The sequence below is a fragment of the Drosophila rhopaloa genome, unplaced genomic scaffold, assembly GCF_018152115.1.
Source record: "Drosophila rhopaloa isolate 14029-0021.01 unplaced genomic scaffold, ASM1815211v1 contig_3, whole genome shotgun sequence".
NCBI lineage: Eukaryota > Metazoa > Arthropoda > Insecta > Diptera > Drosophilidae > Drosophila > Drosophila rhopaloa.
In genome coordinates, this window is record NW_025335123.1 from 6,482,433 (window position 1) to 6,508,204 (window position 25,772).

At 46.9% G+C, this 25,772-nt stretch overlaps 7 protein-coding genes and 1 long non-coding RNA gene across 11 annotated transcripts; 4 read left to right on the forward strand and 4 right to left on the reverse strand.

Annotated features, from left to right (window-relative positions):
• Nucleotides 1-56: 56 nt before the first annotated feature.
• Nucleotides 57-3,366, forward strand: LOC108042856 (dual specificity protein phosphatase MPK-4). The gene is made up of 5 exons (XM_017121330.2): nt 57-390; nt 450-581; nt 641-740; nt 806-1,488; nt 1,550-3,366. The coding sequence occupies exons 1-5, from the start codon at nt 252-254 to the stop codon at nt 1,651-1,653; spliced, it is 1,158 nt and encodes a 385-aa protein (XP_016976819.1). The 5' UTR covers nt 57-251; the 3' UTR covers nt 1,654-3,366.
• Nucleotides 3,282-5,600, forward strand: LOC108042863 (pyridoxal phosphate phosphatase PHOSPHO2). The gene has a single exon (XM_017121342.2). The coding sequence runs from the start codon at nt 3,282-3,284 to the stop codon at nt 4,149-4,151; it is 870 nt and encodes a 289-aa protein (XP_016976831.1). The 3' UTR covers nt 4,152-5,600.
• LOC108042821 (supporter of activation of yellow protein) lies at nt 4,533-17,083 on the reverse strand. Of its 3 annotated transcripts, XM_017121290.1 has the most exons (13): nt 16,870-17,083; nt 16,473-16,634; nt 12,885-15,171; nt 11,701-12,817; nt 11,346-11,641; nt 9,515-9,615; nt 9,296-9,451; nt 8,792-9,241; nt 8,439-8,714; nt 8,080-8,377; nt 6,776-6,986; nt 6,530-6,718; nt 4,533-6,239 (listed from the first exon to the last, which is right to left on the reverse strand). In XM_017121290.1, the coding sequence occupies exons 3-13, from the start codon at nt 15,138-15,140 to the stop codon at nt 5,596-5,598; spliced, it is 5,994 nt and encodes a 1,997-aa protein (XP_016976779.1). In that variant the 5' UTR covers nt 15,141-15,171; nt 16,473-16,634; nt 16,870-17,083; the 3' UTR covers nt 4,533-5,595. The 3 variants fall into 3 exon arrangements, with proteins under 3 accessions (XP_016976779.1, XP_016976787.1, XP_016976773.1); XM_017121298.1 differs by lacking the exon at nt 16,473-16,634; XM_017121284.1 differs by having other exon boundaries at nt 16,473-17,083.
• A 605-nt stretch (nt 17,084-17,688) lies between these two features.
• LOC108042629 (CCR4-NOT transcription complex subunit 9) lies at nt 17,689-19,369 on the forward strand. Its single transcript, XM_017121019.2, has 5 exons — nt 17,689-18,028; nt 18,096-18,470; nt 18,538-18,732; nt 18,790-18,881; nt 18,937-19,369. Exons 1-5 carry the CDS (start codon nt 17,963-17,965, stop codon nt 19,103-19,105), a joined length of 897 nt encoding a protein of 298 aa, XP_016976508.1. The 5' UTR covers nt 17,689-17,962; the 3' UTR covers nt 19,106-19,369.
• Nucleotides 19,370-19,739: 370 nt separating this feature from the next.
• On the reverse strand, nt 19,740-21,438 carry LOC108043181 (pyridoxal phosphate phosphatase PHOSPHO2). Its single transcript, XM_017121758.2, has one exon. It carries the CDS (start codon nt 21,340-21,342, stop codon nt 20,431-20,433), a length of 912 nt encoding a protein of 303 aa, XP_016977247.1. The 5' UTR covers nt 21,343-21,438; the 3' UTR covers nt 19,740-20,430.
• A 987-nt stretch (nt 21,439-22,425) lies between these two features.
• LOC108043118 lies at nt 22,426-23,679 on the forward strand. The gene is made up of 2 exons (XR_001769240.2): nt 22,426-22,586; nt 22,941-23,679. It is a non-coding gene; the product is annotated as an uncharacterized LOC108043118 (long non-coding RNA).
• Nucleotides 23,680-23,785: 106 nt separating this feature from the next.
• LOC108043095 (acyl-CoA-binding domain-containing protein 6) lies at nt 23,786-24,745 on the reverse strand. Its single transcript, XM_017121648.2, has one exon. The coding sequence runs from the start codon at nt 24,743-24,745 to the stop codon at nt 24,014-24,016; it is 732 nt and encodes a 243-aa protein (XP_016977137.1). The 3' UTR covers nt 23,786-24,013.
• A 70-nt stretch (nt 24,746-24,815) lies between these two features.
• On the reverse strand, nt 24,816-25,271 carry LOC108043106 (SRA stem-loop-interacting RNA-binding protein, mitochondrial). Of its 2 annotated transcripts, none has more exons than XM_017121659.2 (2): nt 25,181-25,271; nt 24,816-25,101 (listed from the first exon to the last, which is right to left on the reverse strand). In XM_017121659.2, the coding sequence occupies exon 2, from the start codon at nt 25,086-25,088 to the stop codon at nt 24,816-24,818; it is 273 nt and encodes a 90-aa protein (XP_016977148.1). In that variant the 5' UTR covers nt 25,089-25,101; nt 25,181-25,271. The 2 variants fall into 2 exon arrangements, with proteins under 2 accessions (XP_016977148.1, XP_016977157.1); XM_017121668.2 differs by having other exon boundaries at nt 24,816-25,121; nt 25,181-25,259.
• Between the last annotated feature and the right edge of the window lie 501 nt (nt 25,272-25,772).

Here is a 25,772-nt window from a genome sequence, read left to right on the forward strand (position 1 = left end):
GTCGGGTACACACGATTTTGCCGCGGAAAGATAGAGCTTTCCGTACATACATATGTAAAAAACTCTTGAAACATTTCCAAATAGATGGAACTAAAATATAAAGTCGCATGCGACAAATTAAAATAGCAAGGACTAACTGGAAAGGACCATAAGTGTGACCCTAACTGCATTGGAATCGGAGCTTTCTTGCCACTACGGTCACACTAGCACGCCCACGTTTGGTCCTTCCGGCTGGTATCTGTTGCCTGGTCATGGAGCAGTCTCAGCCGCAGGCGAGGCCGTCCTCCTCCTCGGGGAGCGGGAAGCCCCAGGACTCTGGCATCTTGACGCGTGAGGACTTCGACGGCGGACCCGTGAGCATCGACGAAGTGGACGCGGGACTGTTTTTGGGTAAGACCTTGGAATGCTCCTCCTCATGCATTTTTCACCTTCGTTCTGCTTTCGCCCAGGCAACCTGACGGCGGCCACGCACATGGAGACGCTGCGCTCTTTTAAGATCACCCACATCCTTACGCTGGACTCGGTGCCCCTGCCACAGCACATCCTGGAGGCCAGCTTCCTCACTACCAAGTACATCCAGAGTGAGCAGCTTTGGAATAGCTCCCACTGGTGTGTTCATCCAATGAATTCCTCGTTTCAGTTGCCGATATGCCACGCGAGGACATCCTGCAGCATTTGGAGGGCTGTGTGGACTTCATCAGCGCCGCCCTGGCCCAGCAGGGCAATGTCCTGGTGCACTGGTAAGCATATGGCCCAGGTCAGCCACTGAATCATCCCATTCCCATTTCCCTCGTTTCACCACCAGCTACTTCGGCGTGAGTCGCAGCTCCTCCACGGTGATCGCCTACATGATGAAGCGCCACAACCTGGACTTCATGCCTGCCTACGAGCTGGTCAAGGCCAAGCGCCGATTCGTTCAGCCCAACGCCGGGTTCGTCAGCCAACTTAAACTCTTCCGCCGCATGGGCTGCAAGATCGACCCCAGCTGTCAGCGCTACAAGATCCACCGGCTGCGCTTGGCCGGCGAGCAGATGCGCAAGGCCAAGATCCTGCCTCAGAGCTTCCACAACGTGGTCCGCCCGGATCCGGATATCACACGCGAGAACCCGGAGCCAATAGTGTTCCGCTGTCGTCGCTGTCGCCGCGTTCTGGCCTCCAAATCGCACGTGCTGGAGCACAAACCGCGCGACAGGCCACCGCAAGAGGTGGTGGTGCCCAAGGAGAAAGCCAGTGGCCAGGGTCAGTCACAAGGCCAGTCGCAGGATCAGGTTGAGAACCCGAATGGACCTCGCTTGCTAGACCAGTTGGCCGAGCGCATCCGGCAGTCATCACTTGGTTCGCCCAGTCATGATGGCACGCCAAACTATTGCCGGAGCATACTGTTTGTGGAACCCATTGCCTGGATGCACCGCATCATGCTGAACACCCAGGGCCGCCTGTACTGTCCCAAGTGCGAGCAGAAGCTGGGAAATTTCAGCTGGATCAACGGTTGGGTTTGCCGGAAGACAAAGTGATCCCTTTTCACTATTAATGACTCCATTTCCTGCAGCCTGCAAGTGTCCGTGCGGGGAGACGATGACGCCAGCATTTTACCTGATACCTTCCAAGGTGGAGCTCTCCAAGGCCGTGCAAAACGTGCAGACAACAGTTTAGGTGCAACATGCACCAAATAGAACGAGACGGCATCAGAGTTCTGGTACAGAAGCGGGATTGCTGGACGCCCTTGTCAGCACACACCGATCGGCAATCGCCCACCTAGACGAATGTCAATGGTCACTGTCACCAGGACGCATTAATCAGAGTTTGTGTTTGTAGTCCCTGCTATAGGCATCAAGTTATGGTTAAAAAGATATTTCTAAAGAAACGTGTGGTATTTGTGATACTCGGCGTAAAGAAATAACAGTATTAAGTCGTTTAATTTGAAATATCTTCTTTAGAATTCCATTTGATTGACATGCATTACATTAAATACCATTTATTAGTATTGATTTGTTATTTTATTTCATATTTTAATTTAAAGGATAAGAATTTCTTAGTATGAAATGTTATTCGTATTTTAGTAGTCGTATTCACAGGCTTTGAAAACACATACAAATAACTATAATTTAACGTATTTTTCATTTAACATTGTAATTTATAGAATTTATTATGAAAATCTTGGGAAAGTAACGACTTTTTGGGAGGATATATCGCAAATTCATTCCAAAGTGAAAGTCCTATTCCAAGTTCCAAAAAATTAGAATCCACGATTAAGTTAAATATGTGAAAAATGTCTAGTATAACAAAATTGTTTTTCTTAAAATACAAAAAAAGTGAAGGCAATCTTATATGTATATCAATCAAATGAAATTTTCTCTCTAGAAGATATTTTAGTTTAGTCAAAGACGTTATTTTCTTCACATCGTTATATCTCAAATATTACATGCCAGAAACGAATATACGGATGCAGTTCTGCGTTAAAACCTGCACCTTTTACAAAGGGTTATTTTGTTGTCCTGTATTATTAGTCAGGTGCATATTGAAGCCCTGGTTATACATCGTGCTGAATATCGCCACAAACCACAGCCGCTTCGGCGTATCTGAGATCTTAATAATTAATAATATACTCTTGGGATAGAATTTGAATCGGTTATAAAAACTGTTGTCATGTCACAGTATCAAAACTTCAACGCATATAACGTAATACAACAGGAAAAAAAAAAGAAAACTAACATATCTCAGAAACCAACTTCGGATTCAATTTAGTCAACTAAAATGCACTTTTCGTAAGAATAAGAAATAATCAAACAGTATTTGTTTATTTCCAAATGGCAAAATAACGTTGACAATTCGAGTTAAGAGAAATTTTGTAAAACTAAAACTGTTACATAACTGACATTATGGTTACGGTTTGGGCTCGAAATTTTGTTTCATTTTATATAGTTAGCTAAACAATTTGCCGATATAATTAATTATACACGTACATAAATTTGTTGGAAACCATGATAAAATATCAATTTTTGCTGTTCCATATGCATTTGCATAGCTTTTTGCATGTTACCAACACACTAACTATAAATGTATTTTAGATATTTTAACCTTTTTGGAAAGAATTTTACGCAAAACGAAAAAAACAAAATTTTCAATGACAATATCTAAATTTACGCGATAAATGTTATAGTCAAGGGCTTGTCAGCCAAAGAGTCGTGTCTGGGATCGTCTATAAAAGTTAGGACTTTGAACCGAAGGTGTTAGACACGCTGTAGGTATCCTCAGACATTGGCACCACCTTATCGATATTGATGTGCTTTGTTGACCTATATGTGTTGTATGTAAATGAGTGTGTATTGATATTAAAATCAAAATTGTTTGTTTTCCATACCAAAATGTTTGCAATTTCGAGGAGCCTTCGGATGAGCCGCTGCCTTTCGGGTTTCCGACGTGGTTTGAGCCTAAGCTGCCAGTCCGGCCCTCGCATCCTGGCCGCCATCGACTTCGACAGGACCATCGTGGAGGAGGACTCGTACTTGGCAGTCAGCCGGCTGTTGCCCACCCGGCAACGCCAGGAGCTGCAGGAGCAGATCCGGAAGTCTGGCTGGCTGGCCTTCATAGCCCGTGTGCTGCAGCTGCTGCACGGCGAGCACAAGGTGAACTCCGCGTCGGTGGGAATGCTTGTGCGCCGTTTGCCGGCGGTCCCAGGGATGCTACGCGTGGTGCGGCGTCTAGCCAGGAATCCGAAGGTCGACCTGTGCATCGTCAGCGATGCCAACTCATTCTTTATCGGCGAGTGGCTGCGGGAATACGCCATTGAGTGCCTCTTCGCCGGCGTTTTCACCAATCCCGCCTGCGTGCAGTCGAGCGGCGAGGTTCTGGTGCTGCCCTACGAGGAGCAGGGCCACTGCGAGCTCTGCCCCTCCAATTTCTGCAAGGGGGCCGTGCTGGAAGAGCTCATCTGCAGCGGTAAATACGAGCGAGTGATCTACGTGGGCGACAGCTGCAATGACCTGTGCGCCATGAAACGGCTGCGGGAAAAGGACGTGGCCTGCATTCGGCGCGGATTCGAGCTGTTCGGAAAGTTGGCCGCCCACGGGCGTGACCTGAACTGCCACGTGCTGACCTGGCGAGATGGCCATGAACTGGAGGAGCTCCTGATGCCCAAAATCGTGGCGTAGAGTTTGTGGTAAGGCCAGGTTATTAATGCTGCTGTTTTATTCGACTTAAAAATAAATCTTTTAGTATGTATACATAAGAATAATTTCACTTAATAAGGACTTAAGCATTAAATTCCATGGAAAAGTAGATTAACGAGGTCTCTTCAGCGTCTGCAGCTGGGCCCGTGTGAATATCCACTTTGTGTTAAGTAGACCGAAGACTTATAGCTACCTATTCATTTATCGTTCGCTATTGCTGCTGCGGCGGTATCAGAACTGTTTTCCTAATATTATTTCACACACGGTTTTTTCATCAATCTTTGCCTTCTCCTCATTCTTTTTCGCCGAAATTGTATATGTTCTTGTGCTTTTATCTTATAGTTACAGGTAATATATATCATTTGTTTGCGTGTGGGTGTGTGGGTTCCTTTGTTGGGTATGTGTTAGCATAAATTACATTTATAATACATTCTTAACCGTACAATTACAGAGTAGAACTTCGCTCCCTACTATTCTTTATCAAACGAAGATATAATTATCCTCTTACGAGTCTAGCAAGACTAAACAAAAAAAACAAGCAGCTACCGCACACGAAGACACTACTTAGGTTGTGCTTAACTACTTAAATGGACTACGGGCCGTAGTTCTTATAAATACAGACATATACATGTTCAAAAAATTCGGCGCATAAGACATTTAAAATCAAAAAGGGGCTCATTTTGCGTGTATATATAAATATAGTATATAGATACAGTGGTTAAGACTTAGAGGCTGAGAAATAGACACTATTTCGATTCAAAAGTGAACAGTAATACCAAACGTTAGGCCTACAGATGTGGACAACGACAAGTACGTGCACCAGGATTAGTACACGGTCACGAAAGTACAAACAAAGCTGTCGTTAAAACTGAAATCTGTTTGCATAGGCGCGCAATTGAACTAAAATGCGTCAAATGAATTCTCTAGAAACAAAATGAAACTGACTTAGTGCTAGGTTTTTAAACTTTAAACGTAAAAGAAGACTTAAGCATAACATGGTCTACTCGGTGATTTGGGTGCTTGTCATGTGTGTGTGTTGTGTTTATGTGGTTGGGTTGTTAACATTAGCAAAGTTAAGTAACATAACTATAATAGGAATATTCGTATATATATATATATGTAGATATATATAAACAAACATGTGTGTATATATATATATATTTACATATATATATCTATATATATAACAATCGCAATGCGATGTACTGACAATAAAAAATAATGATAGTAAAAAAAATTCTTAAATATTTTTTTCTCCAATCCGGTTCCTCTTGCTGTCGCATTAATTAATACTATGCATCTGCGTATTTTTGGGATGGCGGCAGCGGGGTCACGACCACGCTGGGGGCTTGAGGAAGAGTGGCGCGTCCGGCGCTAACTATAAGTCCGTTAGAGTGCGCTTGGCACAATAACGTATGACCCCCACTCAGGCAACAACCGGCGGCGGAGCTATGCCAATGGGAGTGGCAGCCGTTGCTCCTGATGCCGCTGTGGCCGTTGTTGTGACAGTCGCCGAGTCCTCGGAAACCCCGTTCCCACTGAAGCTGCTGCTGCACTGCATCGTGGTGATATTGACAGCATTTCCCGGCTGCCGCCTACCCATCGTGCCCGCAATGGTTGTGGTCGCCACCGTCGCCTCCAGAACAGGTGGCAGTGATGCCACGGGCATAGCTGCCTTTGGACTCAATGCCGCCGCCGGCGAGAGAGCGTGGCCTCCGTTGGTCGCCAGGCTTGGGCTCGGTATTGAACTGGCATCCGTGCTCATGGACATGGTCTCCGAAACGGTAGGGACTGTTGCAGCCACGACTGTCGCCGGCTGCCGCTTGGCGGGCTTGGTTCGCGCACAGGGTACGCAAAACATGGCAGCGTGCTCGCGCAGCTTCGTCAAGTGGTCGAGGCGGTACTCGTGCACCCATTTCAGACGTTTGCTGCGCGGCAACGCCTTTGAGCGCTCACCGTGGGGAGAAGGACCTCCTGATGCCTGAGTTAGGGCGGCCACCTGGGGTAGTCCCTCCGGCTGGGTGGCTCCGCATCGCATGCACACACAGCAGCGTTCACAGCTCCAGCGTCCTGCAATTTTGGAAAGAGTGTCTTCGTTAACTAAAAACTATCACATTGTTCTCTCAAGTAGAATCATCTGCATTAATATTTGCAATCCAAACCGATAAAATCAATAATTTGGCAATCAGATTAACAAACTTAGAACAGTCACGTTAGATATTTATATAGCATTCCATTCTACGTAGACAAATCTTTGAATTACAAATGTAAGCTTTTATCTTGAAATACTGCCTGTTTTCTTTGAACATAGACCTCATAGATTCCACTTGTAATTGCGGTTTTGGCCCTTCACTACTTACCATCTGGCACCGATCTCAGCCCTAGGCAGTAAATGTGGTAGCCTCGGTCGCATTGCTCGCAATAGAGCATCTTTCCTGGCCGCTGACTACTCCGGCACTTGATGCAGCACTTGCACCCGGCGCACTGCCAGTTATAGTTTTGCACGCGACCCACCATTCGCTGAGGCATCTCAATGCAACTAGGATGGACTGCAAAACGAACAGATATTAGAACGGAGGGGGAGTGACGGATGGCGAAAAGCTTACCTCGCCTCCGGCAGCTGTAGCAGCGGATAAAGGCCTCCGGCATGTCCCTAGCATTGCGGTGCTGGCTGCGCAGACAGACACCACAGTTAGACAGCCTGGTCGATGGCATGGACTCGTTCCCATCCTCGTCCTCACTGCCAGCTCCACTCGAGGCACCCGTCGAACTGCAGCAGCTCGAGCTGCTACTAAAGTCGCTTTCATCGCCGCTGTCCTGCAATTTTAAAAGTTCAGATGCGATTATATTTATTGACTATCATAAATATCTTACAGAGGCAACTATGCAATAGCCTTCATTCTATGAGTACGATCATAAAACTAGTTTATGCAAAACATGTTTCTTAATCTCACTGTATCAAAGTCATATTTATCCTATCGTCGTTTTTAAGATAATTAAGTATTTATCAAAATTTTTTCCATATATTTATTTATTTTATTTATATAAAGCTAGCTTAAGTTTTAAAACTATGAACTAACTATAATAAGAGCAGCTGAGGCCTTCCGCTCGTCTGGGATGACAGTAATAATTTAATTTAAAGAAATAAGAACAATTTTAGATTTTGTGAATAAGTTGGGCTTTTTGAAGAAATGAAATGATTTTAGTTATGTTTTCATTGGAAGGGTTTGCTATGATGTTGGCTGGGTTGTCAGAAAGGAAGGATGTAGCTCTAGGTTGGGAGAGGGAAGGGCAGGAGCATAAAATGTGGTCAATGTTTAAATGAGAGCTGTTGCAGTATGGGCAAGTGTGAGTTGAGGTGAGGTGTGTCCTAGTCGAATTCGGTTTATAATTATTTGGGTTTTCCTATTATGATTGGTGTGCGAGTACGTAAAGCTTGAAGGAGTATTTTTAACGATATTGTTATACCAGGGAGAGGTATTGTTATGCAGGTCGGATTGTTTTAATTTAATGTACTTTTTGAGGTAGTGTGTAATGTCGTTAGTGTTGTTGTTTTGTGTGTATATAAGCGGGTATTTTTGTGTTTCTTTTGCTGTTTTGTCAGCATTCTCATTGCCTTTTATGCCGATGTGACTAGGGATCCAAATTAGTTTGATTTTTGGGAAATGATTGGTAATTAGGTTTCATATGATTGTAGGGTAGAAGGAGTGGTTGTTAAAATTAGTAAGGGAGTTAAGGGACGATCCAGTTTAGGACTACACATTTTGTTCAAATCTTCGATGGCATAAAATCTTATTTTCCCGCTATTAATTAAAATGTTTACAAAGCTATCTTGATTTTATCATAAAAGGCTTTATAAAAAATTAGATTAAGAAAGTCCTTAGGACTTTGGCACTTCCGCTCGACTTACCGTATCACTACTGCTACCGTTGCCGCTGGACGCGGATGAGAGCGACAGGGCGGACGAAACACTAGAGTTGCTTGCCGTGCGCACCTTGTCCGTCTGCTGGCGTGTCGATCTTCTGCTGCGTCGAATAGGCGCCGCCACCGTTTGGCTTTGGTTCGCAGGCTGCTCTTGTTCCAGATCCACGATGACGGAGGCAGAAATTTCATTTTCTTCTCCGCCAGTAACTTCGTTCCTACGCTGAAGTAACTGCGACTCCACCTCGGTTGGCGGCTTGTCCAGCGCTGTGTCCAATGGATAGGCTCTGTAGGCAAATATGAATTTTAGAGGGCTGTGCAAATGAGAATCCTACGAGAGAGACTTACCGAAGCTCGGCGGGCTCAAAGTGGCGATAGGCCAAGGAGAACTGGTCTGGCACCACTGTGAGTGGAAAGGCGTAGTCTGAGTGCCGAAAGGCCTCATCGTAAACGCGGGGTGGCAAAAGACTGGGTGGAGCCGGGATGTTCTCTGCCTCTGCTGCTGCCCGCACCAGATTCGTAATAGAGCGCTGTAGGAGGGTAAAGGTGGGCGCCGTCCTTTGCAGCGGCTGATTCATAGTAAACGTCTGCAAATCCAAGCAAGCTAGACGCTCGTCCTTACGGCTGCATGGAAAGCAATGAAAAGATAAAGCCGTTAGAATGACGTGGCTTTGTTAAAGGACTGCTAGATTCCAACTCACGTCTTGTTGAAATAAACGTTCCACTTGCTGGCCGAGAGCATGGCACGGTCACGCGCTTGCAGACCTCGTCCGGCACCGACCGTAAGTCCCAGCGCCTTCTGCTTCGCCTCGATTTCGCGCAAGTGCTTTTGGCGAATGTACTCCTTGTACTCTTCGTACTTATCGTAGAAGTCCGCGTACATGATGTCCAAGATGTCGGAGGCCCACACAGCGGTTATGCCTAGGTCGCACATCCTCTCGCTGACCAGCCCCTTCTCCTGCAACCAATTGCGCTCCTCCATGTCGACGGCACGCCGTGGCAGATCCGGGTACTTGCGCTTAAAGCTGGTGATGCCCAGGTAAAGGGCCACCTGCTCTTGAATCATAAAGGTGTCGCGGTTCTTCGAGGGACAACAGCCTTTGGGGGGCGGCCAGTCGTACTCTGCGATGCTGGAGGCACTGTAGTCCGTGCTGCAATTTAATCTAGAGTAAGTTAATAGATCGAGTTAAGTTGGATGCACTTACTCTTCGGCCACGCAAATTTCCATCTTCTTTTTCTTTGGACGTTTTAACGCAGAACCCAGAATAGCGTCGACGGACTGACCCTGATTCGAGTCGAGCATGCTTACATTGCTTACCATAGACGACTGCGACTCCTCGTTGTTAAGGAAGTCTGGTTGCCTGAGTAGGAGAGAGGAACTTCTTAATTCTGATGCTGCTTAAATTTGCGAAAGGAGAACTTACTTCTGCGGAGTTAGCGGGGGTTCCATTAGGCTGGCCATCGACTGATTACTGTTGCTTAGATCTGCGCTCATACGCGTGTCCTCTTCAAACACTTGCGGCGACTAAAAAATGTACAAGATAATAAAAAATAAGATAATGAAATTCCATTGTCGATGCATTACGCTAGGGTAGGTAGCCCATAAAACACAGCGCTTGGGATATATGGAGATAAAGAAAAAACTTGGCATGATCTTGTAAAGCCACAGAGCATCACCCTGAACAAGCCTTAAAATCCGTAAATATTATAATTTTATTAATTGTGAAGTAGAATTTTCTTAAACCTAAATTGTTTTAATGTTTTTTAATGTCACCTTGAAAACGTTAAAAACTATTTTAGTTCATGATCATGTATGTATATTCTGCCCTCCGCATACTCGGAACAATGTTTAAAAACAACGAACCTAAACCAACCTGTTTATATGGATACCCCCAACGTATGTTCTAAAGAGTTTTTAAAAGTTTATGCCGAATCGCTTATGCACATGTGTATGTTTGTCCTGGTCCTGTCTCATTAATGATGACCTACAAGCTTCTGTTCAAAATTATAATTCCCTCTATATAAAAATATGGTAAGCTCTATTGAAAAGTGATGTCCTTACACATAATTAATTATCTATTATACATAAGCAAGGACTTTTTGCACATGTTTAGACGTGCATCAGGAAAACCACCGAGCGGAGTTGCCAGCTCCCAACGAAATGCACATACAAAGCTTCGCTGAGAGAGCGAGAGGAAGAGAGCCAATAGAGAGCGACGACTGCAACAGCAGCAGCAGGTGTGGTGAAGGTGGACTACCGCCAGCGAACACGCACACTTATACACATGTGCGTTCGTGTGCGATTGGCGAGAGCCAAACAAAAACTTCAGCTGATTAAAATCGCAGGTGAAGCCAACAACAATCACAGCGACTGCGCTGCTGAGTTCGCAGCTGCTTCTTTTTCTGCTCCCCCTTTTCCCTGCCCCTGTATCATCCGGTAATGCAGCAGCGGCTCGCCTCGTTGTTGCTTTTGCACTTACACTAGGCTGTTGGCAATGAATTCACGAGATGGCGCGCGCCTTTGTTTTTAATTACGACACGTTAGCCCTCGGTGTGTGTATGGGTATGTGGGCAAATTTACGTAACAAAACATAAACAAGAAAGCAATGTAATGCAAATTATAAACGCCAGTAGAAGCCCCAACTGTACTGACCATCTTCAACACGATGGCCCACATTTGTAATATCGAGAGGAACTGGTGACTATCTCGTTTCATCTCACTGTCTCTCGTTCCCTTTACTCGCCACCTATCAACAACGGGGTTATCATGAATAGGATTTACAAAACTACCCTTGTTCAAATACTTCGAACATAACTTTTTTAATGCAAGGATCAGCAAACAAATATCTCTTTTTGGGCTTAGCTGAAAGCTGATATACAAAAGACGACAATTCGCCGGTCTTCTTAATAATCTCGCTAGTGTTCGGCGATTCGTTTTTTTTAATCTAATTTACATCGATCGCAATATTCCGGAACAGGTCGTACTAGTCAAGTCCCAAGTATTTTACTTTTTAAAAAAAATAACACAATATATGCTTTTGAACTATGCAAACTTTTTTTTTGAGAAGTGCGTTCGTCGTAAGTATACGAAATTGAATCTCTCTTTTCTTTGAAATATAACTTTAAATAAAAATAAAATAAAGCATTTGAATGGGCTTTAAATACATTTGTTGATTGTGATTAATTAAAATAAAAACTTTGTAATCCCTAGTATGCCTTGAATACAGCGATCTGTAACAAGAAAACCTAACTTACCGGACTGAACAAGCCTTTAAGTCTCTCGGGATCGGGCGTGTGCTTCAGGCCGCCCACGCAGCGCGGTCGACTCATGGCGATGGCCTTGGCCACGGCGCTAGCACCACGGCTCATTCGTGGCGCCCGAGGCTGCGTGGTCGGGGTCGTGGAGGCGGTGCCTCCGCTGGCGCCTCGATCTGCAGAAGAAGAGCCTCTGTTGCTGTTGCGTCCAGCGCCACCTCTGGATCCCCGGCCACGCCCCCGTCCCCGCGTCGGAGTCGCCATCGAAAGGATCGGCAACGTCGTTACGGATTCGTCTGGAAGCAGTTTTTCGTGTTTATTTAAATTAATAACGATTCTAACAATCATTTATTACCTCCGGAGTTGTCCAGCGCGCTATTATAGTTATCCTCATCGAGCGAATCTGGTTGGCTGCCACCGGCACTGCCACCGCTGATGCTGGAGGGGCGCGGTGAACGGAGCTGTTGGGTGGCCATGATCGAGGAGAAATCATTCGGCTGAAAGATGACATCGGGCAGCGGGTCGGACGAAGACAGGATCGTCGTGGGCGGTAGCATCGAGCTACTGCCGCTACCACTGATCACCTGCTGGTTGGCGGCAGCGCCGGAAGAGGTCGACGAGCTGGACGAGCACATGGTTAGGTCGATCTGCGCGGACAGGGCGAATGTTATGCTGCTGCTGTTATTGTTATTGGACTCGGTCTCATGGCTTCCGAAGTGAGCCATCGTTGGCGGCGGCAGCTGGCTATGCTGAGCACTGGCCTTGCTCTGGCGCTTCCGTGTGGACTTGGGTGTGGGCTGCAGGTTGGGATTGTGGGTCGTGGTACGCCGCGTAGCCCTTAGCTGGCGGTGTTCACGGCTCTTGGGCGTCTCCAGTGCGCCAGCTAGCTCATCGTCTACCCTTGCATTCTGCTCTCCCACGGAAGGGCCTTTTTGTGTCATGTCCGCCTGTTCCTGACTAACCATGTCAATAGCCAGTCGCTTGCGTAGCAGTTGTACGCGTCGCGACTTGACAGCGCTATTGGTCTCCTCCTGTGGAGTACCGGGCTTGGGGGTAACGGCGGCCAAGGCCCCGGATAAGGCGGACTCGCTTGTGCTCTGGTTCTGGATCCGTTTGGGCCGCCCCCGTTTCTTGCCCGTGCTCGCCGGCGTGGCTACAGGCGGGGGTTGAGTGGGCGGCTGTTCCAGCGGATCCTGAGCCTTTGGATCCTCCACCTCGGCCCCAGAAGACAAGGCCCCATTTTGATCCGGCGTGGAAATTGCCTGCTGCTGTTGTGTGGGTGGAAACAGAGCATCTTCCAGATCCGTATTGAGGATTCGCTCGTGTTTCTGCTTGCGCGAGCGATGCGACGGCGGCAGCGCCTGCACCGATTCACCGGGACTGGCGTTACACTTTCTTGCTGGATCATGGCAATTCTGCGTCTGCTGGTCATTCTCGTCGTTATCCAGACGTCTCTGTTTGTTGGGAGGGATCTGTGTGAGGCAAAGCAATATATCAAGTTAAATTTAGATTACGAAAAATGCTAGCTACAACACTTACGCCACTATTGGGAGATTCATTGACCTCGCTATTAGTGCGCTTCAAGTGGTTCTCGTTGTTGTTGTCCAATTCCTGAAGCTGCTGGTCCTCTTTATGCTGCTCCTCTCCACGAGCCACGGTATGCTGGTGGTTGGTTTGGTGATGGTTGTTGAGCAACGGGGGCTGGTCGTCGTCCATGTATTCGGCTCTTGGACTGCCATCAGGCGTGTCTAAAATCTCGATGGACTCGATGATAGGCTGGGCGGAGTTCGCGGATACCAGCTGACCAACGGTAGGTTCGATCTCTGGCGCAACAACAGATCCGCCACCGGTACCGCCACCATTGGCCATCAGACGCTCCGTTAGCTGCGGATACTTGCTAGACTTGCTCTTGGGCGTGGCAGTAGAGAAGCTCTTGGCCGGTGCCGTCAGCTGGCTAAGCAAGATATTCGAATTGGGCGAGGATGGAGCGCCAACGCCACCTTCACCCGTACCAGTTGTGAAACCCGATGCAGCTTGCACCCGCAGACACTCAAAAAGCAGGTTGCTCGGTGAAATCGTCATGGCCACATGGGCAGGCGAAGACCCAGGTGACGGGGACGAGGTCAGGTCCACCATGTCCACCACGTTGTGCTGCGGTTGGGCTGGCTTACCGGCCTTGTTAGCACCGCTGGCAATGCCGTTGCTGGCGGCCAAGGGCGGGAGGTTGTGAAACATCTTGGGGTCGTGCTCCTTGGACAGCGAATCGTCGATTACCATGTCGTCCGAGTTGCGACGTCCGTCGTCAGACGCTGCAACAGCTGGATCTGCGTCTGGGTCGGAGAAGCCGCAGAACTCCTGGCTGCTGCTGTTTGACTCGCCACCATTCGTCATCGGAGCGAGCGTAGGATTGGGTGCTGGTTTTGGGGCTGCCAATTTAGAGGCCGCCGATGGCACCTTCTCCTCGAGCACCGCACGTACCTTGTGCTTGGGCGAGCATAAGTTCTTGATGGTCAGCTTGGGCAGGGGCTGCAGCTGTTCCAGCTTAGACGCCGGATCGTCCTCGAGCAACTCAATGGACTTGGTCTTGATCGTGAGCTTGGGGATGCTCTGGGCGTTGTTCAAGTCGTGCGTCATGATGACCGTGTGTAATTGTTCCTGACCGCCACCGCCCGTCTTGATGGTTAACTTTGGTATCTGCTGCTGCTGGTGCGGATGCTCCTCGCTGCTGCTGATACAGCTGCTTCCGGCCAGCGTTGTCTTTATCATCAGCTTGGGCACCGTCTGCATCTCCGCCAGAGAGCTCGACGATGACGATGAGGAGGAGGACGAGGCAGACGAGGACGAGGCGGAGGCGGGCGAGAGGCTGGACAAGTGGGCGTCGTTCTTGGCGGGCATCGCTGACTGGGCGCCACTCACTGCCGACGAGCACGATCCGGAGTTTGAGCTGGAGCCGGAGGCAGCTGGGTTCTCGGGCAACTTAATGGTCAGCTTGGGCACTACGCTGCCCACGCGCCTCTCATTGGCTGCGCGGATGGTCAGCTTTGGCACTATGTGCGGGGTGTTCCGCAGGTGTTGGCCGAGTGTGCTTACCACCTCGTCCTCTGCGCACGACGAGGAGCATGAGGAGGCGTCCGCGTCGAAGGCGTCCTGCGGCTTGGCCAAGGCTCCTTCCCCACCTCCACCGCAAGGCAGCTGGATGCGCAAGGGCTCCACCCGCCTCTCGTCGCCTCCCGACTGAGATTCATTTGGGTTTGAGTTCGGGTTGGCGTGCTTGGAGAGCTTCAGGATGATCTTGTGTCCGTCCCGCTCCTCGCCCTCTACCTCGAGCGGCGTGGCAGCCATTGCTCCACCTGCTGTTCCTGCTGCTGCTTCTCCGGATGCTGCGCTGACCGATGCAGATGCTCCAGTTGTGCTTGGGGCATCGTCGCACGGCGTCGGCGGTGGTTGCGTCGGCGGAGGCGACGCTGTGGTGCTGGTTATATGGCCAGGCTGGTTGTGCTGGTGCTGCAGTGCCTCCTCGCGCTGCTGCTGTGGCTCCTGCTCTTGCTCCCGCTCCCGATCCGCATTCAGCTGTTGATCCCGCTGTGCTGGCGACGACGTGGAGCTAACCCGCTGCTCCTCCTCGCTCGTGCTGCTCGCTGCCACTGACTTTGGGTTGGAGTTGGGCTGGAGGCGACCTGCTGCTCCGGCTGATCCTGCTGTAGACGTGGCGGCTGCTGATTCTACCGCTGTTCCCGATTCCGATCCTGATGACGATGTCGCTGCTACCATCTGCTGCTGACGTAAATCATTCATTTCTAAATTCGATTGTCCAGTGGCCGGCAGCCTGCAAGGATAAGCAGAGGTTCTTATTAGGCGGTGTGTAATGGAAATTGTATAGTAGAGGTGTTCCGACAATTGATTTTTTCTGATCCGACCTTAGATCTTTAACGGAAGCTTAAAAGATAGATTGAATTAAAATGGATACCTTAACATTTGGTTTATATGTTGATTTAAAGTATAATTTATATTTTATAGGACAGGTACATGGTACTTTAATCACTTGATGGATTATGATTTTTTTTCTGAGAATTTTACACAAAACTTTTTTTGACACCAGAACTTTTACTTCTGAGAAAAATACAATTGTGATCATAATGATCATAATTTAACGGGACACCTCTAGTATTATAAAGACTATATTATATGGCGTGATTCCCAGAAAAGGTGCGAGTTTCAATTGTCTGGGGAGGGCGAAATTGGAACATTAGTTCCAATTGCATATATATTTATATGTTTGTGTTTATAGGGCAATATAATCCTAGCGAAATTCATCTATGTCTACACATGTTTTTGTGTATAATTTCCGCCCCAAGGGACAGATTTTGTTTAGATTGAGAAGAGACAAAATAAAAGGGGAACGACCTACACACACACTTGCACACTCTCACGCAAACACACGCTTTGGAGCCCGATGAAAGAAAATTGAATGAAAGCCGGACAAAGTTAGAGATCTAATTTTAGCACATGTCCAAATTATTACTCCGTAATTACATCCAAGGGAAGCGCAGATTAAGGCAGTCACCCAGATTCCGGAGGATAATGTCTTCGCCCCGAGAAAAACTATCACTTGAAATTGCCGCGAAAACTCCGAGCGGAATAACAACAACACTTAATAAATAATAAGCGCTGCAAACATGCGCACACAGCTGTCGATTGGGGAGAAAGATGAGGACGAAGCGGAATGGCGAAGAGCGGAAAAGAGAGCGAACCAGCGGAATAGGTAAATGCTGAGAATGCCGCGCCGCCACGAATTATGGCCTGGTTTCTGGTGTGTGTTGGCAACACTGCCGCGCACAGGCCGAAATCCACCACACTGGCCTGCGAACCCACCACAGCAGTCGCCGCTGCATGGAGAAAATACACACACACACACAAGTGCAGGGGCTATGTATGTATGTATTTAACTGACTAAATGCAAGCGCATCTGCAGTATTATTATATTCACACGATTTCGGGGGCCCCAAAAGCTCCAAGCGCAACTGAGCATCAACAACGACGGGCGACGCCGAAACCCTGACCCAACCACCAACAGTAACAACAACAATAACGGGATAAGAAGCAGCGGCAAGCAAACGACAAACTCACCATGCGGCAAAGTCGTCGCTCAGAGTCAGACAAAAGAAGATGGAGTAGAAGAGCGCCTGCCTTTGGTTTGCGTGCACAATTCGCGATTCGAGCTCATATTTCTAATTTCTCTGGTTTGGTTGCGACTGCAACTGCACTTTGACTGCTGTGTCTTTAGGCGTTCTGTAGCGTTGGTCGGGGAATAAAACACATTTTTCGAATCGAAGCACTGGCACGCACACTTTCGCAGCGCCACAGTACACACAAACACAACACACACACAACAGAAACGGACACAGACACAGACCGTTGTCCCACTTTCCGTGTATTGGTTTCGTTTCGTACGTTTCGTACACTTTTCCACGCACTTTTAACGATTCGGTACAGAAGAGGGACAACGCATTTAACGCTCGCAAACCTCAAAAAAATATCCTCCACTTGGGCAAAGGCAACGGCAAACGCACGCACGATTCATACGCAGACTGGTTCGGCGCGCGTCGAAGTCGAACGTTCTTATGCATTCATTATTAAACGGTATGCTCTGCTTCGCCTGTCTGCTTATGTTTTTTTCTTTTCGATTCCGAGGTACGGTACTCGTCACGACGAATGAAAATCAGTGTGACCGCCGCCGGACTGCTAACTCATCCACGGGTTCAGAGAAATCCACTAAAAAATGACACAAGGGGCTAGAACACATTAGGGATGACACGAACCGGGTGTGAATCCTAGATAGCAGCTACCGAAAACCATCGATAACTCAATAAACACAGCATTATTTGGTTTGAGTCGAGACTAGTTTGGACTATATGAATTGGTTCTGTACCATTCTAACGATAAACTACTTTAATCAGCTAGCTAGCACTGTAGTACGATTTAAGATTTAAATATATTATACAAAATAATAAAACATTAGTTTGCATATTTTATTCTGAAAGATGGGATTGTTCTGGTGCCCCTGTCTAAAATAAAGTTTATAGGTTTCATAATGAAATTGTGATATTAAACTTAAAGGGTTGTTTGCAAGTGTGACCAACTAGTAATAAACAATAAGAACCGGATCCACTGGGACTCTCAACTAATAATTTATTTCGAGTGATATTTTCGGTTAACCTTTTTATTTAAAATATAATTGCCCATAGGCTTAATATAGTCAACACCACGCAGAGTATTCATTTTCGCCACGACTGATGCGTAACTAAAGCTTTTCAGCAGCAATGCGGTATTTTCTCAAGGCATTTTAAATGGGTTTTGGCTTTGGTCACACTGTTTGACACACAACATTGGCATCTTAAAAAGTTATTTTTTCCCACTTGTTTTTCTATTTATACTGAACAAATTCAAATTGGGGTCGACAAAAACCATAATCACAGCCAATTTTCAAGCTGTAACTTCTGCAGGCCTTGGTTGCGTGCAGCGGCTTACCGCCAGAGTTCCGAAACAACGAAGGTCGAAAAGTCCGGCGAAAGTTGAGAACCACATCTTTGCAAGCCTCCAGAAGTCGAAGCCTCGCGATGAGTGCGCAGCCGAGTCCGCTAATGAATCCTCAGCAGCAGCAGCAGCAGAGCGAGCAGGAGAAGGTAACCCAGACCAGATTCGGTATGCATTAGGCATTGCTAATTGCTGCTTTTCCCACTTCTACGCCAGGTGTATCAGTGGATCAACGAGCTGGCCCATCCTGACACGAGGGAGACCGCCCTGCTGGAGCTGAGCAAGAAACGGGAGACCGACCTAGCCCCCATGCTGTGGAACAGCTTCGGGACCGCCTGCGCCCTGCTGCAGGAGATAGTCAACATATATCCCTCGATTACGCCGCCCACCCTGACGGCACACCAGTCGAACCGCGTCTGCAACGCCCTGGCCCTGCTGCAGTGCGTCGCCTCGCATCCGGAGACGCGCACGGCCTTCCTGCAGGCGCAGATACCACTGTACTTGTACCCCTTCCTGTCGACCACGTCTAAGACCAGGCCATTCGAGTATCTGCGGCTGACCAGTCTCGGCGTCATTGGAGCGTTGGTCAAGGTGGGTGTGAGCCAAAAGACTGCGCGGAATATGTGCTAATGCCATTTGCTTCCACTCCTTCCGCCAGACCGACGAACAAGAGGTGATCACCTTTCTGCTGACCACTGAGATCGTGCCCCTCTGCCTCAGCATAATGGACAGCGGCTCGGAGCTGAGCAAGACAGTGGCGACTTTCATCATCCAGAAGATACTGCTCGACGAGTCCGGCCTATCGTACATTTGCCAGACCTACGAACGCTTCTCGCACGTGGCCATCACTTTGGTGCGTATCACTTTTCTGACATCCCAAAAACATTATAAGACTCTCCTCCGATTTTAGGGTAAAATGGTCATCCAGTTGTCGAAGGATCCATGCGCCCGTCTGCTCAAGCATGTGGTGCGTTGCTATCTACGCCTCTCAGACAACACTCGGTACGTATTTCGAAAATCGCTTGGTTTTGAGTATACCTAACCACTTTTCCCTCAGCGCTCGCAAAGCCCTGGGCCAGTGTCTCCCCGACCAACTGCGGGATGGCACCTTCGCGCTGTGCCTGCAGGACGACAAGTCCACCAAGCAGTGGCTGCAAATGCTACTCAAAAACCTGGAGCTGGGCGTCACCCCGCAACAGATCGGAATGTCGCCGCTGGGTTCCTAAAAGGTCGATGCACACACTTCCGCGCTCTTTCAAGTATCTTAGTATCTTAGGCATCTGCGAGGCCTCGGCATCCATGCGTTTTGCAAGCCCCATCGATGAGTGAGCCCCGTCTTCTAGTTAACTGCTCGACCGAATATAAATAATAAGCTTGCACGAGATTGCCTGTGTAGCCTAAGCAGAGCTGTAATATAACTATATATACCGTAAAGTAATGTTAAAAGTAAGTTCATCACTGATAGCAAATAAAGAACCTCAAGCAGATGACGCACCTTTTCTGATTACTAGGTATTTGGGTTCTTTTAGAAGTTTTCAGCGAAGAGATGGACAATTAACCGACCCCACATAATTTATATATTGTTGGGTATGCTTCCATGGCGAATCTATCCACCTTTTTTTTTAGTTTTTAATGAAAGGAGTTGCATTGATGTTGGACGGAATAAGCGGAATCAAAATTCCTCAGGAATACAGATTTGTATACATGAATATTTTAAGATGTAAACAATATCGTTGAAAACAGAGGCTGCACCTCCTCGCTCCCTCGCACATATTGCCATTGCCGTCCTTTTCTAGGCCGTGCCGAAATGCACCGTCTACACCTCACCCCACCGAAAGCCCAATAAAAAAAACAACCGAGTGCAGTAACGGCAAAACACACATTCAAATGCATATAATATGGACACTCATATACAACTTGCGATAATTTCAATTACAACAAGTTACAATATACACACATGGAATAAACATTAACAGCCGCAGCCCAAAATTGACCCCTTGAACTGATACCTTCTTCACAGGCTCTGAAATTGTACTGTTTTAGACACATGTTTTGCAGGTTAAAGTCCTGCACATAGGTCCACTTAGCATACTTAGCTTATTCGGTGCAATAAAAGAAGGGAGAGCGTTAAACAAAAAACAGACCACATGGTGGAAAAATGATGATGGGTTTTTATGCGGATTCAAGGCCTACACGAGTGGTAGTCGACATCGTAGAACCGTATATTTAAAATGATGATTTAGATTTGTTATGCGCTCTTACAAATCTTGATTTTCCAAGTTAGATCCAAACGATCTTGTTAGATCCAATCGATCTTGTTAAATCCCCTTGCCCTAAAGAATCCACGTTCCTAATTCGTTTAAGAGTTGAATTACGTCTTTGGGCGATTAAAACTACAAACTATATTGGCGCAGTTCACATGGGTTCTTCTTGTTCTGAAGAATACCCGACTAATATTGTTTGTCAAAAGTGAGAGATGAGATAATCTATGCGGTTCGTACGGTTCTACACTACCTACTCGGCTAGGCCTTAAATGCGAATACATGCCTCCTTAATTCGGCGACTTGGCCGGTCCGGCGACAGCCGAGGCACGCCGGGTTACCTCCGGAGCCTCATTTTTGGGGTCCGGATCCCCATCCGCATCCCGATCACTCGGGCCCTGCGGGGTCTGCAGCTGCGGCAGGGCCAGCATCTGGTCCATCAGGTCGAAGCCGCTCTTCCAGATCAGCAGCTGAGCGCGCAGCTTCAACTTGCTGCGGTTGCGCAGCAGGTGCTTCTCCATTGCGAATCCCTTGCGGGCGCAGGCGAAGTCGCAGGCCCGTTGGCGGAGCACTGGGCAGATGTCGTTGTTGCCGTCGCCCACGTAGAAGACGTGGTCGTAGCGGATGCTGCGCCGCAGGTCCTGCTCGATGACAAAGTGCTCGAGGACGCGGCCTTTGCACAGATTGCTGGCGCTAAGTTTGCAGTCCGACTGCTGGTGATGGGCGCGGACGAGCAGCCGTCCGGAGGCGTCAAACTCCGCCGGATTGGTAAAGACGGCCACGAAGCAATCGGCCAGGCTGTGCGCCCGCAGCCACTCCTCGATGAAAACGCTGTTCGAGTCGCTGATAATGATCAGGTCGTAGTGCAGCCGTTTGGCCAGGTGCTTGATGAGCCGCACGAACCCGGGCACCTCGGGGATGCCGCGAATGGTGTCTCGGATGCGCGCCTCCGGCACCTGTTGCTCGTGCAGCAGGCGAAACACCTCGGCCATGTACTCCGTCCAGCAGTCGTTCTCCACGAGCTCGTTGGCACGGGCACTGGTCACCTCCGAGGGCAGAAGGTCGCGCACCACGGTGTCCGTGTTCTGGGAAACGATCGTGTGATCGAAGTCGAAGGCCGCCAAGCGACGGCGCTGCTGCTTCTTTAGTTTGCAGCTGGCCACGGCCTCGGCCACCGCGGCGGAGGACTGCTTCGAGGACATTGATGTGGGCGGAGCTCCGAGTTCAGTTCCAGTTCGAGGACATCGCGATGCTCCGGGCCTGCGTGTGACCGCAGCTCGCCCGTTCAGGTATGCCGGAATGGAACAGCGAAATAATACCAAAATAAACCATTTGACATTTTAATATACCGTTACATACTAAAATGGGGAAAGAAGGCATTCAGTTTTCACGCTAGCATACTCGCTTGTCGATCTGAGTACTAGCACTAACCATACAACATATGTTGTATGGTTAGTGGTACTAGGCTTTAATGGGATATAAATATTTTATTTAAACTGAGATTGGTATTTGTTTTTTTCGACTAATGCCCTCTTCCCATAGAGTCCATCCGTCTGAAACGGTTGGGATTTTTGACAAATGTGAAACTCCGATTCCCACAGAGCACATCCACCATCCACCATCCGATAACAGCTGATCTGAACAGCTGTGGCTCATCATTTTAGCCCGTTGCATTTTGCACAACATTTAAAATGAGCACAACAGCGTTATAATGATACTTGGTAACAGACTGCAAGTGATCTACGCGAACAATCAAAACGAACTAATACGTCTGCAGATTTTTGCCAGCCTGCAGACAAAATATGAACAGCTATTGCCCAATATTGTCTAAATGGTAACAAATCAAGTTCATTATATATAAATGTTTGTTTTTTGTTTTATTATAATTTCATATTTTATTTCATTTTAAATGTTCTGCTTAATGTTGTGAGTAAGGTATGCGCCTAGGAAAGAGTGGAGCAAGACCTAATGCTGCCACACGGATGGAGCAGTAATTAATTAATTATTACAAGTAAAAACTGCATTTTTTGAATTGGCGCCTTCCTGTTCAAAAGTTACCCGCCATTATTTTTTTTTAATTTTCGTAGTGAATGTTCCAATTTCCACTGTCAAGAAGAAGACTCAGAGTTGCACCAAAAAACCATCGCCTAACTATCGCATAAAAAAGTCCGTCAAATTTGGATGGGGAACTAACTGGGAATTTTCGGAACGGCAAAACCTTATGGACCATCCGTTCAACGGATGGTGGATGGAGCTCTGTGGGAAGAGGGCATAAAGGTATTTTTTGTCGCTATTGGCGCGGTCACACTGAAATTAAACTGAATAATTTAAATTATAAATAAAAACTGGACACGAGAGTTAATTGCATGGTGAAAGAAGCAACACAAATAATAACAAATTAAAACTCAACAAAGAAGACGCAGAAAAAATGATGGTAACAATGCGGGTAAGAGAAATTTATCCCTCTAGTTCCGTCATTCCTCAATTATTTATGAAATATGAACATTACATATTTTTTACAAACTTAGTCTGATTGCTTGCAATCACTATAACCCAAGTATCAACAGGCAATGTAAACCAAAGAACAAGGAAAATATTATTAAAGTTACTAATTGATCCCAGATTAATCATAAATACAAATCATTAGATATTAATTTACTATAATCGTTAAGGCAGTATTTTTATATAAATAAATAATAAATATAATAATATATAATAAATAAATAAATATATATTTTCCAAAATCTTTTTTTTATCTTAACCTTACCAAAGCCGATCCTAAAAAATACTTCATTTGCAGTTCGTATGTTGCCGGAGGAGCAGCATGTGCTCCAGGAAAAGGGCAGCTCCTCGTTGATCTAGGCCAGGACAACAAACATCAACGAGAGCTATACGCTGCATAAGATTCTGTCCAGCAAGATGGACTCGCTGGACTCACTGATTATGGTCGATAAAGTTCCTTATTCCACGTTCGAAATTGGTTGCGGCCTGGACAAGCAGATTGAGGGGATCAAGGAAGGCAGACCTTCGGGCACGGAAAGGCCTTACCGGCCAGGCCGTGTCCATCACACCGTATGCACCTTCATGCATGTACGGGTCGGAGCTGGTCTAAAAAATCATCGGCGATGATTTCGGCATTACCCGCAAAAATGTGCCTTGCATTATCTTCATTTACGAAATCTATACCTTGGCTTGTCGCGTGTTGATCCAGCGGTGCTTCCGACCATGGTGTAGCTGCTCAACCAACCAGATGGCTTTGAGGCCACCAATAACATCAATCAGATTGACATCCTGGGTCCCGAGTTGTTGCGAACCGGTCGCATAGATCGAACGAGGAGGCCCCTCCCGCAGGATGAACCTTTCGCGTAGCCTTCATCTCCGAAAGATCACCGAACTGATGCCAGGCGCATCGCAGGACTCGGAAAATAACATTTCTATTAAGAAGCCTTTAAAGTAGGCTTTATGCAACGCATCACAAAAAGTAAAATTCATAAACTATTAAATTTTGAGTATAAATAAATGGATTTTTATAAACGAAATCGTTGAAGTACTGCTGACAAAGTCGTAAAGCTAGCCATCTCTTTAATTTTTAAAGCAATCTATTTCCTATTCGACCAATATTTGGTAAATTTTTTATAATCGTAGTATTTTGAATAGTTTACATTCTATGATGTAGGTTTATTATGGTTCCAAGGGCAATTTAACAAAATGTTTCAAAGCGTAGATATTGATATGAAACACCGCGTGAAAATAGCAATGTTTTCAAATCCAGATTACTGATGATTTATCGGTGATTTACAATGGTTCACAACACTTTACATGGTTTCAAAGCAAAAGAGCACCTAACAACTTAAGATTTATTAGCGTTCAACGTTAGGAAGCGGATCCAGTGAGACGGTCTCTCTCAGCTTGAAGCACCTGGCAGATCTGTTCATCGTCGGCCACGTCGTAGCATGTCTGTCCATCCGAATCGCAAAGCTCCAGATTTGCCCGCAGCTCCAAAAGGCACCGCAGCGCCTCCAAGTGACCACAACTGGCGGCGTAGTGCAGGGGTGTCTGCTGGTCCGCATCCCGCTGATCGACACTGGCGCCACTCCTCACCAGAAACTGGATGATCTCAACGGCATTGCGATCGGTTGCCCAGTGGATGAGGGCCATGCCATGCTCATCCAGCTCTGCGAGGTCCCCGGGTGCCAGCAGTTCCCTTAGCCTGTCCAGATTGTTCTCCTTCACATGATCGAAGAGTGTCTTTTCACTGTCCAAACGCTGATCCTCTAATGGTGCGGATTCAATGGAGTGCACCACCCAGCCTGGATTACGCCGGGAACGCCAGTTGGGATGCAGCTCCTGGAGTTTCTGGATGTAGGCCTGCCTTGCAGCGGCGGGGGACATCTTGTCAAGATTCCGCCATGCTTGCCACTTGCTCCTAGCCTTTAGTTGGAGCAGTCCGGGACTCGGCTCTTCGCAGGGACCCTCCATGGACTGTTTATAGTATCCGTAGAAGAGCAGGAGATCCGCAGAGGCAATGTTGGCTGATTGCCTAGCCACATGCTCGGTAGCCAAATGGAAGAGCTCTTCCTCGGGATCCGTATCGCTGTCCGACATGTTGAAACGCTTCTTAAATCGACAAAAAAAACTTATAAACTAAATGACTAACGAAAAGCCTGCTCGGAATCTAGGATTTTTGTATGTTGAGGTAGTTGCCCTCCAGAACGTGCTTCTGCTCGTTCTCGATCTTCTCCAGAGCGGCCAAACTGTTGAAGCTAACGAAGCCGTAGCCCTTGGAGCAGCCCGTTCGCTTGTCAAAGATTACGTTGGCGGACACCACGCGTCCGAACTCACGGAAGTAACCACGCAACTCCTGGTGACCCACCGTCCACGGCAGATTGCCCACGAAAATGCGGTGCACTGATTTTCCCACTTTTGCTACAGCTGCGGCGGTGGCCATGGATTCGGTTTTCCTATTAATCGAGGGGCTGATCTGTTATAAATGGCTATTGCTATTTATTTGGGGCCAAGGGGATCCGGTCGACTCCTTACCAGTTGCGTTGCGTAAAAACTACGGCGCTTCTCTTTTACGTTAACTTGTTGTTATTGTCGGAGAAGCGGGGGCACATAACCTCAAACAAACATCTAACAGCACTTTGCAATACCCTACATTCGAGAGGTTATTCGGTTTTACCTCTGGTGACACCATGTTAACCACGACAAACAAAAATGAAATATTTAATAAAATATATAGGGCAAATTTACAATGAAAAATAACAGATGTCATAATATATGATGTAATGATATTAGATTTTGGTAACAGATGGTTAAAACACAAATTTGTTTAATTAAATTAAATTAAATTTTACATATCTTACATTATCATTATTTTGACTTCATAAAGGTTCATTCTGCAAACTATTTGTAACTTTTAAATACCGAAACTAAAATAAAAATGGGTTTTTAAGCAGTACAATTTGATCAAAAATGCTTGCGCCATTAATGTGCTTAGAAAGTAAGAAATAAAATATTAATATATTTTGTTTTAACATAAGTGAACACTATATGTTTTTATTAGTTTACTGGTGCTAGTTAGATCTTAATTACAATATCAACAATAAATCGACATTTCTAAAGTAAAATT

Coding starts and splice junctions, on each gene's coding strand:
- LOC108042863 (XM_017121342.2), top strand. CDS start 3,282: ATGTGCTTTGTTGACCTATATGTGTTGTATGTAAATGAGTGTGTATTG.
- LOC108043181 (XM_017121758.2), bottom strand. CDS start 21,342: ATGTCCTCGAAGCAGTCCTCCGCCGCGGTGGCCGAGGCCGTGGCCAGC.
- LOC108043095 (XM_017121648.2), bottom strand. CDS start 24,745: ATGTCGGACAGCGATACGGATCCCGAGGAAGAGCTCTTCCATTTGGCT.
- LOC108043106 (XM_017121659.2), bottom strand. CDS start 25,088: ATGGCCACCGCCGCAGCTGTAGCAAAAGTGGGAAAATCAGTGCACCGC.
- LOC108042856 (XM_017121330.2), top strand. CDS start 252: ATGGAGCAGTCTCAGCCGCAGGCGAGGCCGTCCTCCTCCTCGGGGAGC. Junction 391..449: donor GGACGCGGGACTGTTTTTGG/GTAAGACCTTGG, acceptor GCTTTCGCCCAG/GCAACCTGACGGCGGCCACG. Junction 1,489..1,549: donor AAATTTCAGCTGGATCAACG/GTTGGGTTTGCC, acceptor CATTTCCTGCAG/CCTGCAAGTGTCCGTGCGGG.
- LOC108042821 (XM_017121298.1), bottom strand. CDS start 15,140: ATGAATGATTTACGTCAGCAGCAGATGGTAGCAGCGACATCGTCATCA. Junction 11,642..11,700: donor CGCGCTGGACAACTCCGGAG/GTAATAAATGAT, acceptor AACTGCTTCCAG/ACGAATCCGTAACGACGTTG. Junction 9,616..11,345: donor TTAAAGGCTTGTTCAGTCCG/GTAAGTTAGGTT, acceptor TACATTTTTTAG/TCGCCGCAAGTGTTTGAAGA.
- LOC108042629 (XM_017121019.2), top strand. CDS start 17,963: ATGAGTGCGCAGCCGAGTCCGCTAATGAATCCTCAGCAGCAGCAGCAG. Junction 18,471..18,537: donor TCATTGGAGCGTTGGTCAAG/GTGGGTGTGAGC, acceptor TCCTTCCGCCAG/ACCGACGAACAAGAGGTGAT. Junction 18,733..18,789: donor CGCACGTGGCCATCACTTTG/GTGCGTATCACT, acceptor CTCCGATTTTAG/GGTAAAATGGTCATCCAGTT.